A 17,755-nucleotide genomic window follows, 5' to 3' on the forward strand; every position below is an offset into this window, starting at 1 on the left:
CGTTGAAATTTTAATTTTCTCTGTTATTATTTGTTTTAGCAGTCAACTTAAAGCGACCATTTACACTGCAAGATGCTTCAACTTTTCTACGTAAGGAGGTGTTAGATAAATAAGATCTATGGAGGGAAAAAGCCTGATGCAAGGCCATGTGGTTCTTTCAACCCGTAACAGCTTTGTGTGCTGCTGTGTGCCAATGCCCAGAACTGTGGATGGCTCAGACCGGAGATGGGCAAATGATTACTGAATCAGTTAATAGGCTTCACCATCTACTTGTGCTATTTCGGCAACTCTACGTCAGGTGAGTTAATAGGCGTCACCATCTACTTGTGCTATTTCGGCAATTCTACTTTAGTTTTTATTTTTTGCCTTAAGTTACTACCTGGGTAGGAGTGGCCAGACTGTATGAAGCAATGGCACACCACGAGAGAGAGAGAGAGAGAGAGAGAGAGAGAGAGAGAGAGAGAGAGAGAGAGAAGAGAGAGAGAAGAGAGAGAGAGAGAGAGAGAGAGAGAGAGAGAGAGAGAGAGAGAGAGAGAGAGCTGTACCTGGATGCCAGGGACCTTGGAATGGCAATGGTGATTCTTGTCCATTCTTCAAAGTCCCCGGTATAATAGACGGTGGGCTCACTCAGTTCCCGGGAGTTCCCTTCACATCCTTTGCCTGCTGAAGCCGGAAAGCACCCTTCCTTCACCAGAAACCAGGACATGCCCGCGTCATGTGAGTACTGCAGGAGAACCGGGGCAGCGCTGCTGAACTGGCTGGCACACCCTATGTTCAGCTGTTAGGACGAAGGGCAGGATTAGATTAGACAGGGCGTTCACTCAAAGACACCGGTCATCAGATGAGGAGCAGTGACAGACAGTCACTGTGTCCAAGTCAGCATGACAGTTAAGAGATGAGGAGGATACAGTTAAGACTCAACCCAAACCCTCTGTAAATTCTGGAAGGTTTCACTTCAGTACAGAGCTAGACAAGTTCTCTTCCTGTTGTATGTATGTATGTATGTATGTATGTGTGTGTGTGTATGTATGTATGTATGTATGTATGTATCTATCCATCATATCTATCATCTATCTATCTATCTATCTATCTATCTATCTATCCATCTATTTATCTATCTCTATCATATCTATCTATCTATCTATCTATCTATCTATCTATCCATCTATCTATCATCTATCCATCCCCCCCTCATCTATCTATCTATCTATCTATCTATCTATCTATCTATCTATCTATCTATCCATCTAACCTTTCTACCTACCTACCTAGCTAGCTACCTACCTACCTACTAACCACCCAGGCCCAGAACCAAAGCTGAGTCGACCCACCCCAACATCCACAGAATCTATGAACTGTTGAAGCATATGAAGGGGATGAACTTAAAGAACCAAAATGGCAGAATCTCCATGACACACGGCAACAGGATAGCCAAGAGGAGCCCCAGTGAGAGCCCATTATAGATGGTGCAGCATCGGCCAGAGCCTCAAACTAGACTAAAGACTCGTGGCAATGAATACTGGTAAGCAGGGATGCACGGACTAAAGGGTGACCTGTGTGACTCCAGGGGCCACACAACAACTCTGACGACAAGATTCCTTTCCTTTCCTTTCCTTTTTTTTTTTTTGGTTTTGGTTTTTCTTTTAATTTTTGTCTTGGGATGGGAAGTTGCAAGGGACAGAGGGCGAATGTGTGGGGTGGGAGCATGGGAAGAAAGATGGGTGTGGTCAGGATGCATAATATGAAATCCATAAAGAATCAACAAAAATTAAAAGAAAAAAAGAAAGAGGTTCCCCAGCTCTCCTCCTGGGTGATTCCTACCAGAGAGGTCTCAGGTGTGGTATTGTTGAGTCAAAAATCTGAAAACACTTTAAATTTTTAAGTTTGGTGTATTTTTTTTTTATTAAAGGACTTCTTCTAGCACACCACTAGGTTTGCGATTACAATTTAAGGCAGTTCTTTCCTAAATCAGTGTCTGAATGCACTCTAATGCTGCTCTATTCAGTCTTGGTAGCCATCACTGCCGTACCCCTCTCCTTATCTAGTCAATGTAGACAGCACTGTGCAGGGCTCTCTCTCGGCACCTGGGACCTTTCCGACCAGAATGCTTCTGACAACACCGTGACTGCTTACCTTTCTGACTTATTCTCTGGTTTTTGAGCTCCTTGAGGACTAGGGCCATGGTTTTGGTTTCTATATTCCTAGCAGCCCGTATTTGGTAATTGTATCTTGGTAATTGTAGCAATTACCAAGAATGCACCAGACCTATATTTTTTCTATAAAATATACATTTTATATAAAAGATACCAAGTGATATTTTAAGGGTTTCTAGTATATATTAACTATCAATCCATGTATAATCCATAATTAATATCCATCATTAATTATTGAGCACAAATTACTAGGTGTTTAGCTGTGATGTGAGAATTGGGATTTTCTTAATATGTACTGTTGCCTCTTTAAATATCTGAAAAATTCACTATGTGTTTCTTAGTTAGCTTTTTCAGTTTCGGAAGCTCACCATGCAGAATCTAATGTCTATATTACCATGCTATTTGGGGTTGATTAAATTGAAATGGTATTAGATGAGGAATGGTATAGCGCTCTATGGACATTTTATATTAATACCAAGTGTCACTAACACATGCCTATGAAGACATGAACTGTTACTGATGCTTTTCCATTGCATTAATATCCAAATATGAACAGAGGCAGATTACCATTTCCTCATTGTTGTTAGGACATAATTTGTTCCTGTTGATGGCTGACTACCTTGTGTAAAAGGCCTTTGGAAATGATACTGAAGAGCCACCCACAAACATCTGATCTCTTCAGTAATTCTGCTTGTAAACTATTGTGTCTGTATCCTGTTGTTACACAGGAGCATGTATTTGTGCTACCTCATTAAAACTACATTGCTTCTGACTCCAGGACTCACCAATGGGGTTTTATTATAAATAAGCACAATGAAATTTTGATTACATTCTGAGACAAGAGTCTGTCAAGGTACATTCTCAGGGTTTTTGCTGATACGTTATCCAGCATGAAAAACAATATGTTTTAAGGAAAGTGATGCATGGCAGAGTAAAAAAATCCATCAAATTTTGGAAAGGGAAATTGGAAATGCTGTAGTCAACACATGTGATACAGGATGGGGTTGGAGCCCAGTTACTGTGTGCAAGGTCCTAGGCTTGATTGCCAAAACACAGAAAAACACAAGTCCAAGCTACTAGTGAGACAGACAAACATATCAATAATGACTTGAAAGTAATGAGTTCATTGCATCAACTCAGATCGAAAAACTCAATTATATTTTCAATTATGGAAGAGTTGCCTGAACAGTGTAATGCTTTAGATACAACTTCTGGGACTCCCCCAAATCTAGCCAACTGTTTTCCTTAAGAGTTTTACCATCCTGAAACTGGGGGAGCCTTTACTCAAGTGTGCCCGTTCTTTACTAGAGTATGGAAAATTCTGTTCTCTGGGAGCCATCTGTGCAAAAGTCGGAGCTGGTATCGCTCCTCCGCGCTCGGGGAAGAGCCCTGTTGCAGATACCTTGAACTGGAGCACATATCCGGGTTTCAGGGCCAAATCTCGTGTTACAGCAAACCGGTCTCCATCCGACTTTCCAAACACCATGGCTGAAGGTGTGGCTGCACAGAAACTGTCGTTCTTAGCCATCCCTTCGTTGGCCAACATCAACCACACACTCATCTGATTCATAGGGTAATCAAATGCCGGCTTCTCATAAAAGTTCTAACGGGAACAATACAAACAACACAGGAAGACAGTGTTATACCTCTGAAAACAGGAAGAGATGTTTGGTTCATGACACGCGGACCATGTTTGCCTGAAAATACAGAACCACTAAACAAACTTTAAAAACGCACTAACATTGCTTCTTGATGGTTTAACAACCAAAATTATTTTGCCACCATGTATCTAATTATTTTTAAACATACTAACAATTTTCTGCTTTCTAGAATTCACAATCTTTCTCATGTTTGAACAGAACAATCTGCGAACTAGCAGCCCAGGACTGAACTTTCTTACTACAGAAGGGAACATCAACAACCAAAAAAAAAAAAAAAAAAAAAAAAAACCATGAATAATCACCCTATTCCTTGTCAGACCTTAAGGGAGTCTATTGTTCTTTCTCTGATCTACTGTGCCAACCCTCTGCATCTTGGTGTTCTGACGTGAGTCATACCTGGGGCAAAGTTGGGTTGACGATGGGGATGACCTGCTTCTGCTTCTCTGACAGGATGATGATGTCATCGACGGCCCACTGGTCGTAATCCTCTCCGGAGAACACGGGCTGCCACCAGCGGAACCTGGTGCAAGGGGTCTTGGCGGCTGCTGGGAGCTCCAGGTAGACGAATCTGCATAAAAACAAACCCTTCATGGCTGGGAAAGCAAGGCTGTGCTGCTCTTAAAAGCCAGCAATGTAACAAAGGTGGAAACAAGAGAAGGTTTAGTTTTATTTGATCCCTTGGCACTCCAGATGGCTCTGAGGGTGGACAGATCACACGGGAGGCTTATGAACTAAGAAAGCTTTGTCTTATTTTGTTCACTTCATTTGTAATTATGTTTCAACAGACTGACTCACTGGCTTCTTAGTATTAAAGGTCATAACTTGCAAAAGATCTGTTTTGTTTTTATTTTACGTGTATGAGTCTTTTGCCTGCATGTATGTAAGGGCACCATGTGTGTATGTATATAAGGTCCAAACAAGCAACATCATATGGTCACAACTTTTAGAGAAAATATGTTGGGGTAAAGGTGCCTGTTGCCAAGTCTGATGACCTCTCTGATCCCCTGGACCCACGTGGGAGGAGAAAGGAACTAACTTCTGAAACCCAGCTGTGTCCTCCGCTTGCCCACACATATGCACACTAATTAACAATGTAACAAAAGAGAAGAAATATCTAGGTTTACTTCTTCTCCTATTGTGTTATTACACAAAAATAGTATGTTTTAAAGTTTCAAAGCAACCCTTGCTCCTGGTGAAAAATATAAATTGTGAATTTAAGATGAAACATAATCATCAATAAATTACATAAGGTTGGGATCTGTTAAAATTTATATGTGTATCATCAGTTTATAAATTTTTAAATACACAAGTTATTATATGCACAACTATATATAATATAGTTATTTAAAATTAAAAACAAGTCTGTGGAAAGTCATGTCGCCTTAAAGCGGCCCATTTTTTTTAAAACACCAAACCTATAAACCCTCAATCCACAAAATATGTAAATTTTAGGCAGCAAAATACGTTTGATTTGTAAGAATTTGGTACGCATTTCCTTCAATATTTTCCAACACAAAACCTCATTACAATATGTAGAACAGGACATTAAAATAAGTTAATACTGATTGGTGGTAATATATAAAGAAGAACTTTATATTAAAGTAGAGATAAGAGATTATAAAACAGATACTCTAAAAGGTATTTTTTGAGTAGTTTTGTTATTTTTTGAGTAGTTTTGTTATGTTCATATGAATTAAAATGAATTTCAAACACGACATAATCACAAAAGAGCTAAGTTTAAATACTTATAAATAGACTGACTGCCTGGTGGGCATCACTAATCAACCACTCATGAGCGGTTGGCTGTCAACTGTGCCGTTTCTCTCTGTATTCTTGAGCTGGCAGAATCAACCCCTGCATAGGTCTGTGGAAACGCTAGAGACTGGGTCACACACTGTCGAGGACCATCCCAGGGCACAGTCATGTGAAAACCCAGAACGAAACTCTCCATCTCACTTACCTGTAACAGATGAACATGTTTTGTGTGTGCCCAGAACGGAAGCAAAATCCCCAAATGTGAGGTGGATATGGGACTTTGCTATAGCCCAGAATGCCTTTGGGTAGCAATGGCTAGCAATTTTATCTTATTCAAAAAATCCCCCCAAATCTCTAGACACGTTTTTTAAAAGAGGATTTTTGTTTTTGAGATAAGATCTCACGGTAGTCTTAGCTGTTTTTGGAAGTCAGGAAGTTCCTCCTGCTTGATCTTCTAATTGCTTTGGTTTCCAGCTTATGCTACCATATCCAACTAACAGCTCTAAAAAAAAATTAAATGAGAGCACACATGGTTTTTGTTTAATGACTTGGATGAAAATTATCTATTCTTGGCTTTCCTGTCAAATCTTTATGAGTTTTTCTGTTTGGGGAACTGTCAGCATTTCAGAGACACTTCAGAGACACTTCAGTAACAACTGAATATCTACCACCCCTGGACAGCGCGGCCGGCCCAGCAGCGGGGGGTACCTGGGTTTGCTGAAGTCGGAGAAGTACATCTCTGCCAGCAGGTGCCACTGGATGCCCCCATTGTTGCTGTACTGGAGAAGGACCCCCTCCTCTCTGCTGTCGGGCTTGTTGCATGCAGTGCTCTCTCCGCCAATCTGGATGTAAAACTGGACAAAGTCCACCCAGGACGTGTCCAGATCCCAGCTCACCAGTTGTCTTTGCCCGGCCTTTCCAAAAGACAGAAAAACCTTGGTCAGTGATCTGGGAGCTCTCTGGCATTTTACAGCTTGGTTTCAAGTCCGCTCGAGCACCCTGCACTATAGAAGACAGTTCTGGTCCCGGTTAATATTGAGAAGAGCGAACTCTGCTCTTCTCTTGTCTCTGCTGTGGTGTGGTTCCTGCTCTTGGATCATTCGCTTCATCTCTCCATCACTGATACCCAGACCCAGCTGGGAGACTCTTGAGAATTTCCTACTGTACCAAAGAGTACTAAAAAACAGGGCAAAACTACTCAAAACACTTTCAGTCCTTGCCTTGTAAGCCTCCCCTCTAATCCAAGAGTAACGGAGAAGAAAGACAATGGACTAGGTGCATGTTGGTTGGTTCACGGGCATATCTATGCTTATGAATACAAAGTGATGTGGGAGTGATTTCTTATTAATAAAGAAACTGCCTAGACCCATTTGATAGGCCAACCCTTAGGTAGGCGGAGTAAACAGAATGGAATGCTGGGAGAAAAAAGCTGAGTGAAGGAGTCGCCATGGTTCTCCCACTCCAGACAGATGCAGGTTAAGATCATTCCTGGTAAGCCAGCTTGTGGGCTACACAGATTAATAGAAATGGGTTAGATCAATATGTAAAAGCTAGCCAATAAGAAACTAAAACTAATGGGTCAGGCAATGTTTAAAAAAATACAGTTTCCATGTAATTATTTCGGGTAAAGCTAGCCGTTCAGGCGGCCGGGTGCGGGGACTCAGCCCGCCGCTCCTACTACTACAGAGTGGCACCCAACGTGCTAATGAACTCCACGTAAAACCTGAGAGGTCTTAAAAAGGAGAGAGAGAGAGAGAGAGAGAGAGAGAGAGAGAGAGAGAGAGAATTTAAGACAGCTTTTTGCTGTTTGTGGGTTGCGCGCCACAAAGAAATTGTCCTGACTCAGCAGCAGGAAAAAACTGGCTGTTTTAAAATGCCGGCTTTCTGGGCTGTGCCGCCATTGCGATCTCTGTCTGGCCTCTGTGGGAGACAGAGCTTTTGAATGGAGCATTTGGAGTAAAGCTCTACGGCTTGGTTGATGGCAATGTGGACTGCTGTGTGCCTGGAACTGTGTGTGGCTCAGGGGCACCAAATGGCTCTAAGGCAGGAGCTGCTCAGCTCCGCCATGCTGAACTGTGCTGGTCTCAGGTAGGAACTACCGTAATTACCATAAAAACAGCGCAGTTAAGGTTTAGATTGGGCAAGAAACAGGCTGTACCTTATTACCGTATTACCTGTACATGGTGCAACTTAAGTTTTTAAGAACTGCTTAACATTTTAAGAAATGCTCCTGGATAGTAAAAAAAATGTTACAGATTCACAATAAAACAGATTCAGACATAAAAGACCATACTGTTGGATGAATGTACGTAGGCTTGAGAGAGAGAAGAAAAAGAATATAGAAAATAAAGTTAATGGTTTAAAAAAAAAAGGTAAAGTCTTTAAAGAGACAGAGTACAGATAGTTAAGAGATTAAAAGAAATAAAGAAAAATAAGCCACGTAAAAATGGAAAATTCACAAAAAGTCTGGATTATGTACATTGTGTTTTCTTTAAAATTTTTGACTGTGAAGGAGCTAAGTACAGAGAGACATTTCATTACATGGGCTGCCAAGCTAAACCAGAATGGATATAAGGGTATTACGATTTCAAAATTTGGGTCTAAGGATATGATGCTTTGGAAAGGGTCTTCTTTTGTTTTCACAGAGGACCAGACCCTGTGGATTTCTTCTATTCCAATTTGGTATGATAGACCACGCCCTCCTGAAAGGTTGCTGTAACACCCTCAAAAAATTACTTCACTCAACTGCCAACTGAGATGACCCTGGCACACAGGTTATACCATGAAAGACTTAATTAACGACGCCCCCATTCAGCAGAAAGCAGTTTGGAGAGAAAAAACTGTGCCCATATTCCCAAAAATTGTTTATAAATGTTCTTTTACATTTAAAGGGGGGTATGATATAGGTATAAATAATTTGCATTGGTATGGATTTTACAGTCAATTTTGTTATATGTATATGTATTTCTGATCTTGATTAAGGTATTGTGATTGTGTAGTTCATTAAAAAATGTAATGTGTAATTAAGAAATATAGGTTAATGGATAATCATCAGTAATAGTCAAGCTTGTAGTCATATTAGTTAGATTTTCTAGATATATAGAGATACATTTCAGTTAGATAGACATTCTTCATATCTTTCAAAGACTGCAGAATATGGCATTTAATGTTTTAATAACTTAGGACTTTTCATGACAATGAGACACTCTGCTCCTGGTAGCACCAATCTACTTCAAGAAGAAGATGGGCATCAAAGAGGATCCTTATGGAGTTTGATAGCCATTTGGGCAAGAAACTGCTCTTGCCTGGACTGTTGCATAAAATGGACACAGAGAACCCACAGAGAGAGGACTGCTGAACTTGCCTAAAGGTGAGACGGTCTTTTGGGGTTCATGACTCATGAAAGAGTCTATGAGACATTCTGCAGGACACAGCAGATAATGACTGAACTGTCTTTGAAATTGCCTGCTTCATGAAAATGTCTGCTGGATACTATGGGCCTAAAGGCTGAAGATGGATGCCCCAATGGTACAGAGGAACTTTGGGTGACTGTACAGGCAGCGAGATGTCTCTGTCATTTTCTTGTTTACTTAGGTAATATTATATCCTTCTGGAGTCTTTGATGGAATTGAAGAATGGATAGGTAGTTACAGTTTTCCATTGTTATAATAAAAAATAAAATAGATATAAATATTGTAACTGTCATTCTTGCTTAATAACTGTTTTTGCTATATGTAATTTTACTATGTTAAAGTTAAAGCCTTTCTTTTTTGTTTAAACAAAAAAAGGAAAAATGATGTGGGAGTGATTTCTTATTAATAAAGAAACTGCCTAGACCCATTTGATAGGCCAACCCTTAGGTAGGCGGAGTAAACAGAATGGAATGCTGGGAGAAAAAAGCTGAGTGAAGGAGTCGCCATGGTTCTCCCACTCCAGACAGATGCAGGTTAAGATCATTCCTGGTAAGCCAGCTTATGGGCTACACAGATTAATAAAAATGGGTTAGATCAATATGTAAAAGCTAGCCAATAAGAAACTAAAACTAATGGGTCAGGCAATGTTTAAAAAAATACAATTTCCATGTAATTATTTCGGGTAAAGCTAGCCGTTCAGGCGGCCGGGTGCGGGGACTCAGCCCGCCGCTCCTACTACTACAACAAAGGCCTGAAGACAACGATTAGACAATACCACATTTGTTGTGTTATCTATTTGTTTGTTTGTTTAGTTTTAGGCAGGGTCTCTCATTGGCTTGTGATGGAGGAGGGTCATCTTTCTATCTGTTGTTTCATTGGTTAAGTAATAAAGAAACTGCATAGTTATAGTTTTCCATTATTATGATAAAGATAAAATAGATGTAAATATTGTAACTGTAATTCTTGCTTTATAACTGTTTTGCTATATGTAATTTTACTATGTTAAAGTTAAAGCCTTTCTTTTTTGTTTAAATAGAAAAAGGGGAAATGATGGAGGAGGGTCATCTTTCTATCTGTTGTTTCATTGGTTAAGTAATAAACTGCTTGGCCTCTGATAGGACAGAAAATTAGGTAGGCAGAGTAGACAGAACAAAATGCTGGGAGAAAGAAGCTGAGTCAGGGAGTCGCCATGATTCTTCCACTCCAGACAGACGCAGGTTAAGATCTTCCCTGGTAAGCCACACCTCGTGGGCTACACAGATTATTAAAAATGGGTTAGATCAATATGTAAGAGCTAGCCAATAAGAGGCTAGAACTAATGGGCCAGGCAGTGTTTAAATGAATACAGTTTCCATGTATTTATTTCGGGGCATAAGCTAGCCAGACAGCCGTGAGCCGCGGTGGTAGGAACGCAGCCTGTTGCTGCCGCCCCTATTACAACAGGCTTGGAACTTGCCAACTAGGCTAGTCTGGCCGGCCAGTGAGCTCTAAGGATATGCCTGTCTCCACCTCCCCAGTGCTGAGGGTACAAGTGTGTATCACCCTGTCTGCTCTTATTCTAATTAATCAATTTTATCATTATTAGTTTTTGAAACAGAGTCTCCCTATGCAGACTTATTTGTCCTGGAACTCGTTACCTAAACCACGGTGACCTCAAACTCACAAATCCGCCTGCCTCTACCTCCAGACTGCTCAAAGGCCTGTGTTGTTATGCCTGGATAGAATTTTGTTTATCATGTGGGTTCTGGGGATTGAACCCAGGTCCCTGTGGCATTTCTGACTGAGTCTGATACTATGACTCATGTGTGGAGCTGGGTTTGGCTCTCGGTCTTTTATTCATTCTGTACATGGGTCGTGTGGCCTTTCTGAGCTTCATAGGTGCAATGTTGGCAATCCCTCCTTCCTTACGGAATTGTGATAATTGGATTAAACCACATGTGTTGTGTGTAAATTGTCTGGTGCACTACATGCATTTCTGAAGGTGTATTCTCCCCAGAGATCTGCTCACAGCTCTTATCTCCAGAGCAAGTCACAGCGAAGTGGGCAAGACTGAAACTTCTTGACAAAAAGGGAGTCTTTGGGTCTCTCCATCTGCTTTACTAACCCTTAGGCAGAGGCATTGGGAGGAGCCATCTAAGTAAGTGTCTAACCATTCAACAGTCTCTTATATCTTAACATGTTAAAAATGTTCAGAAATCCAGTAGCCTACTTCCTTCTCTTGCTGTGCCCCTGTAGGTCAGCCAGCTGGGTGGCGCCGACACAGGTTGACAAGAGGTTGTCACCCTGTTCTGTGTAATGACTTCAAGATAAGGTGGTATACAAGAAGGTCGATCAGGAGAGTCTCCCACATAGTTAGGTTTTACCAGAGTTAATCAGAAGACTTTTCTGGTCTTGGAGGGCACATGGGAATTCGACTAGAGATCGGGAAGGAAAACCAAGACAATACATGTAGACTAGAGGGAAAACCCCAATGCTTACACTGAGCCCCAGTTTCATCTCCCGAATTCACCGAGAAAGAGTTCTTCTGACACAGAAACCGAGAGGGTAATTATCTGTGGACTAATTAAAGAAGTATACTCCTATCAAGAATTCTAAAGCCAGTTAAAAGTCCAAAAGAAGCCAGGATGCCTGCCTGCAAGGGAGATGACCCTGATTCCAACGTGGGCTCATTCTTTAAACCTTCCCATTTCTAGTATGATTTGAGGAACTCTTGTATGTGCTTTGTACCATCTTAAACTGTTTGTCTGAAATATGGTAGATGAGAAACACCCAGTTCTTTCCTACCCCAGGACCACAGCAAGCAGAGCGATGTTTGGGAGAAAAACTCCAAGAGTTAGCAGGTTGATTTCAACCTAGCAACAACAACGACAAAAAAATCTATGAAAAACGCAGCACGTGGAAGTGAGCCAGAAGGATAAGGCTCTAAGGTGAGAATTATACAAATCCAATCATCACAATTAGCTGTTTGGAACGGGGGTCTGTTGTGAACCCACTGCGCAGGCTTGCTCTTCTATGTGATGGGTTAGTCCCCAGGGGTTTGGAAACCACTTCGGTTGGACTTTTAGAAATGGTGGGAAATATCACACGCATGTTTAGCTTGGCACTGAAAGTGTGTTTTCATAGATAAATAGCAAACATCATTTCTTTTGTTCAGGGACCTGAAATGCTGAACATTATTTCAAAGAAATTAAGAGAAAAAGAAAAAAGTCTCATGATAATTTTTTTGTCAGAATTTAGAATATGATGTAATTATTGCTTTGGAGTTTTCCTACTTTGCTGTGATCTATAGATTCATGCACACATGTGTACACACACACACACACACACACACACACACACACACACACACACACGATGTGTGTCTGTATCCACGTGTTAGAGTAACAGGCTGAATGAGCATGTTTCCATTCCCAGAGTGGGAAAGTGATTCTCCAGTTGACTTGAAATGCTCTGAGAAACCCTTCAGACATTCTAGTATTTTCGTACCTTAGAGTCTATACGGGAGGAATGGTTTTTAGAAGCAAAATAAGCTAGAGGTGAAATGGCCCCCTTCTTTAAGCGTTCAGCTGAAATACATCAAATCTTACCAGACGGGAGGTAACAGAACTGAAAACAGATCCTCTAAGCAGCTATGAATTTATTTATTTCAATAAAGGAAACTCATTGGTTTCCGTTATTGAAAACACCACAAGGGTCAAACTTCTCTTATATTTACTTGAACGCAACCACTCCTTTAGAATCTCTCCTTCTAGCCAAATCAGCTAATTCTATAATAACCGTGTTACACAAAACACCACGGAAAGACCCAAGGTGACAATGGTGGCTGCAGCCCAACTGATCCCATGCTGAGGTCCCTTTGGTCACACGGACATTTAATTATTCCAGACCTACTGAGTCCTCTGGGTGTTTATCGATACATAAACCTAGACTAGGACATGCATTCGGGAGCTGGCCACTTTATCTAGAGCTCAGCCCAGCTAGTGCTTTCTGCCTGGTCCCGTGAGAAAGGCAGGAAGAAAGAGTATACCACCTACATATCACCTCAGAAAGGCTAAGACGGCAATGCGTGGGAGAGTCTGGCCCTAGCTCCTGCAAGAGGCACGGAGACAGATCTTTCAGCAGGATAGGGCGTGGCTGATGTGAATGCAGATAAGGTGGGAGGCAGGGCGGCAGACTCAGGGTAAAGGCAGGAACCAAACACAACCTTCAGCTGTGGGAGCTTCCCAGCTGGAAAGCAAATACCAGAGAACGTGGGTAAGGGAGGCGGTCAGAGAGCAGCCTACATCCTGTGGCTGGAGAGGCAGAGGATGGAGGATTTTAGAGACATCAACTTAGGGAGGTGGGCCCATGACTTAGAGCTCTTTCTTTGCTGCCTGCTCAATGCTCAGCTACGTGTTTCCTGTCTCTCCCAAGCTAGCCAGCACACAGCCTGGTGTCTGCAGGCGGGGATCTCTACACCACTCCTCCCGGGACACCGAGGAGCCAACCGGAAACCCTCCCTGCTTTCCCTTTGGAAATAAGTGATGATTCTTCTCTCATGGTGATAGTCAACCTGGCATTGGATAGGGAAACAGCCTGTGAGTAGCTGAGGAATTGCTATTCCCGAGGTCAGGCCCTCCTAAGTTTCCCTTATTCTGATTGCATGGAAACCACTTTCTCCTCTTTTAGTTTAAGATGAGATTTTCCACTTAGAATTCTAAACAGATAGATGCTACTAGAGAAAAATAGGGAAAAGAAAGGCTCTGAGATATTTATACAGAAGCCCAGAGGGGAAGGCTGTACCGAGAGATGAAGGGAAATTTGTACCTTTGAAATGATGATTTTCGAGTAGAAGGGCAGATGTGGGGGGAATGGGACCGTTTTATAATTTCCTCTCATAAAAAAATCACAGTGATGACTAATGCATCTTGTTCCCCACATGGCTCTCTTCTTCACCTGCACTAACTTCCTCACTGTGCCCAGCACTCTGCTTCACAGACAGGAATGCTGAAATACAGAGAAATAACTCCACAAGGCGACCTCCACACGAGCTCTGGAACGAAGTGTATCCAGACAGTCTGACTGTAGAAAAGACAATTTTGGGTCAAGTGTCCACCCAGGACACTTTATGTATGAAATTTCCGTGTATGCATAGACACACGTTTACCAGTGAAATATTTATAATCTTATTTTTAAAGCAGATGCTGACAGCAAGCACAGTGTCCCTTCTGCAGAGCCATGTTTCTAGTGTGCACTGGTCCCTTATTGACTATGATCTCTAGAGATCATGACGGTAGGATTGTCCATGTCAACAGCCAGGACACACGGACTAGACCCATCCTGATTTCCATCCTTTCCTGTCTTGTTTCCTTGTAGATTCTTCGCTTCACACCTACATCAGAACAAAACTCGAACCTATTTTTTCACTTGCACAAATTAATTTTTCTTGGATTTCTGCCAAAACAAAATCTACGCTGTAGGAGCCCCGTGGTATATCATCCACACCTGTCTACTTGCTATAGGATGTAAATGAAGTGAGACTTTTCTAATTGTACCAGAATTGGTGACTGTAATCCTTCTATAAAGAGACGGTATTAACTACTTCCCATCCTGAAGACAATTGCGCATGCTTAGGGCGAGACATGTCACTCAGGTTGGCGCCTGCTCCCTGTCTTTTCTGTTTTCACTGGAGATGAACCAGAGCAGAGTGCAGAAGATGGTCTGCCTGGACGATAGCGGGGAGGAGAGGAAGGGGGCTCCCCTCTCATCCTCAACAAATCAACGTGGATTGGGGTGCTCAAAGAGAATTAGTCGTTGCAATTCTGCCAGTGCCTGGCATCTGAGTCCCTTGTTGATATTTACCAATGTGTATGTCGAATTGGCTGCTACAACCAGGAAAGCTGAACGTTTCAAGAACAAGATTGATGAAGCATTCTACATCAGTAGGGTCTACGGGTAGTCACCAAACTAAGATAGAATAGCCCTGGAGTTATGGTTGCTCACCAGCCAGCTGCTTAGCCCCCTCTCTCCAGGAACAGCTCTGTATATGCTCCCTTCCTCTCTTCACTCTTACTTCCTCCAACCAGAGTCCTGAGATTCACACGATGACAAATCCAATAAACACAACCCCTAGACTCTGCTACAGGGTCGGCACTCACCAACTCCATCCACGTAAGAACTCTACTGAAGTGGACTCTCTCATTGTCCCCTTTGTGGATGAGGAGGTGAGTGGAAAGAGGATGAAGTGATATGCCTACAGACACACAGCTAGGAAGTAGTAGCATCAGACGGAATCAAACATGGAGACTAGCTTTTCTAACCTCCAGGCTCTTCCATCCATCCCTGTCTGTCTCTCAGCCTAGGCGTATCCTCTCACAGAGTCTAAAAGGGTGGAGTGAGGACAGATAAAAAGCCTGCTCTAGTCAACAGCCTTCAAGACAGAAGCCTGCACAGCACAGGGCTACAGGAAAGCAACGGGGTTTAAATGAAGTGCAGCAGCGGTGGGTGAGGGGATCTGGGATGCCGCTCAGTGTCAGAGTTTGTCCGTTCCGCCCCAGCACTGCACAGAAAAGAACAGGAGTATGAGGAACTCTAAGCTGGCTTAAGCTATATTTGTAGTAATCCACATCAATAATAAGATGGGTTTCCCAATGTCCCAATAGGACCGGCACACGGCTAAGCCCAATGAAGGGCTTGAAGAATAGTAAAACCATTCCTTGTTGGTACCTGTGGAGTTCAGCACGTCTGTGAACAAGTCTCATGTCAAACCAGCCACTGCCTAATGGCTCGTTCTGACTTCTGGGCGTACCTTACTGAAGTAGAGAGACGATCCAGAAGAAATGACCCCACAGCCTTGCTCGGGCTTCACGATTTCTCCGCCGATAACTTCCTGCCAGTCAGACTCCCAACCGTTTGGGTTCTCAAAATCTGACATAATTGTGGAAGGAAGAGCAGCTTCTGGGAGGCACTCAGTCCCTTGGTATCCCTGGTCACACCTATGAGAACAGCGAAAATAACCAAGTCATTAGCGACACAATGCCCTCCTACTTAAGGTATTCCCACATGCCACGTGCCCCTAGGTCTCATCCTTACGCATCTTGACGCATCTTTCTGCAGCATTAAAGGTACATAGGATACGGTACAATCTTCAGTTTTTCACGTTCTTCAAAATGGGTAGAATCTTTAGTTACAGGTATTATGTTAAAATTGTGGGATTCAAGGTTAGAAGTAATGAAAGACACATGGGCTTATGTTTGTGCCAGAGAGACTGGGATTTCCCCACGACTTTAAAGATAGTATATATGTAGGTTCATGTATTCAACTAACATGTCACTCTTGTGATGTTTTATAGTTCTGATTAAATCACATAGTTTGGGGTTTCTTTGTATTCAAGTGTGCTCACTTTCTTCCCATTTGCACAACCTTGAGCTTCAAGTGAAGCGGCGTAGCCGAGAGTGTAGCAGAGCATGTAGCAGATTGTTTGACTAACTGAGCATGATGAGGGGTGGGTGGGAACTAACAGCCAGGCTTTCAGGTTAACCCAGCAGGCCTGCTCTTGAGTTTAGATTGAGAGGTTTAGAATATATGTGCAGAATATATATAATATATGGCTTTGCATTCATGTAACAGTTCTTTTACATGAAAAACAAGAACAGAAGGGAGACACACTTTCTTTTGGCTCTTTTGTTATGTCTGAGTCTTTGCAGTGTCTGGGAAAACAACCTCCGGGAAGAACCCACAGACACAAACTCAGGAGTGGGTTATGCTCTCAGGAGCACATACCTGCACATGCCGTGGTCGCACGAGCCATGTCCATTGCACATGTTGGGGCACTGCTGCCCAATGTAGATGCTGTCTAAAGCCCACTCATCCTGCGCTGTGTAATAGCTCTGACTCCAGCGGAAGCGGGTGGCGCTGGACCTAGGAACAAAGCAGAAAATATCAGTTCCGCTGTGGCATTTCTCCCTAAGAAGACCAGAGTTCAGCACCTTTCTGAAAACAAAGCCTTCAGAACTTCTACTTAGGACCCCAATATTTAATTAGCTTAATTTCCAATCAATTATTTTACAGTCCAACAATTCTGTCATGAAAGAAGAAAGCTGAAAAAGAGCCTGCCTATATTATGCTTTAATCTTAATTTAGTTGAAGCATTTTTAAAGGAAAACAGTGGGCCAGACTTTCTGTTGTTACTCAAAATTTGATTCTGGAAATAAAGAAATAACATTCAAAAGTAAAAGCTACCCACTAAATAAAACACGTCTCTCACAGGTGAGAATATGAAATATTTTACCCCATGTGATACAGTTTCTCAGAACAGGCACACCAGTGTTATCGGAAGACTTTGGTTTGGTTCACAATAGAAAAAAAAAACCTTTAGAGTACAGTTTTGGGGCTGAGAAGACACGCTGAAAAGTTATATCTAGCAAGAAGATGTGCACATGAAGGCGTGCTTATTTCTGAAACACGAACTTACTGGAGTCTCATGGGCCAGTTGACCTTAAATAGAGATGAAAAGTTAAACACAAACACTTGGGGGGGTCTTAGTTTATTGACGTCAGAGTCTAAAGAAGATATTTTGAAAGTCATATAAAAAAAGACTCAGGATCAATGATTACTTGAAAACATTTTTTTTAAAACATTACAGAGAAAATTCACCTGCAGGAATTTTCAGAGATCTGTGTTCTTTTTATTCAAGGTGCCAAAGCAACCACACCGACAGCAGCGGTCGCAACACAGAGTTACGCAGAATTCTTGTGAGTCTTCGCTCTGCTGATCAGAGCATCCCCTAGCACAC

At 42.1% G+C, this 17,755-nt stretch overlaps 1 protein-coding gene across 3 annotated transcripts in view; it reads right to left on the reverse strand.

The window, feature by feature from the left end:
- The window catches only part of Reln (reelin), a 426,015-nt gene that overhangs the window by 92,256 nt on the left and 316,004 nt on the right, over positions 1 to 17,755 (reverse strand). For all 3 annotated transcript variants that reach the window (XM_075956443.1, XM_075956444.1, XM_075956442.1), the window contains exons 23-28: positions 16,744 to 16,881; positions 15,770 to 15,956; positions 6,278 to 6,483; positions 4,211 to 4,382; positions 3,556 to 3,756; positions 546 to 778 (exon numbers count right to left, since the gene is read on the reverse strand). In XM_075956443.1, coding sequence (XP_075812558.1) covers positions 546 to 778; positions 3,556 to 3,756; positions 4,211 to 4,382; positions 6,278 to 6,483; positions 15,770 to 15,956; positions 16,744 to 16,881 — 1,137 coding nt within the window. The remainder of the gene's footprint in view (positions 1 to 545; positions 779 to 3,555; positions 3,757 to 4,210; positions 4,383 to 6,277; positions 6,484 to 15,769; positions 15,957 to 16,743; positions 16,882 to 17,755) is intronic.

This window comes from Microtus pennsylvanicus, chromosome 22 (assembly GCF_037038515.1).
Source record: "Microtus pennsylvanicus isolate mMicPen1 chromosome 22, mMicPen1.hap1, whole genome shotgun sequence".
In the NCBI taxonomy this organism is placed as follows: Eukaryota; Metazoa; Chordata; class Mammalia; order Rodentia; family Cricetidae; genus Microtus; species Microtus pennsylvanicus.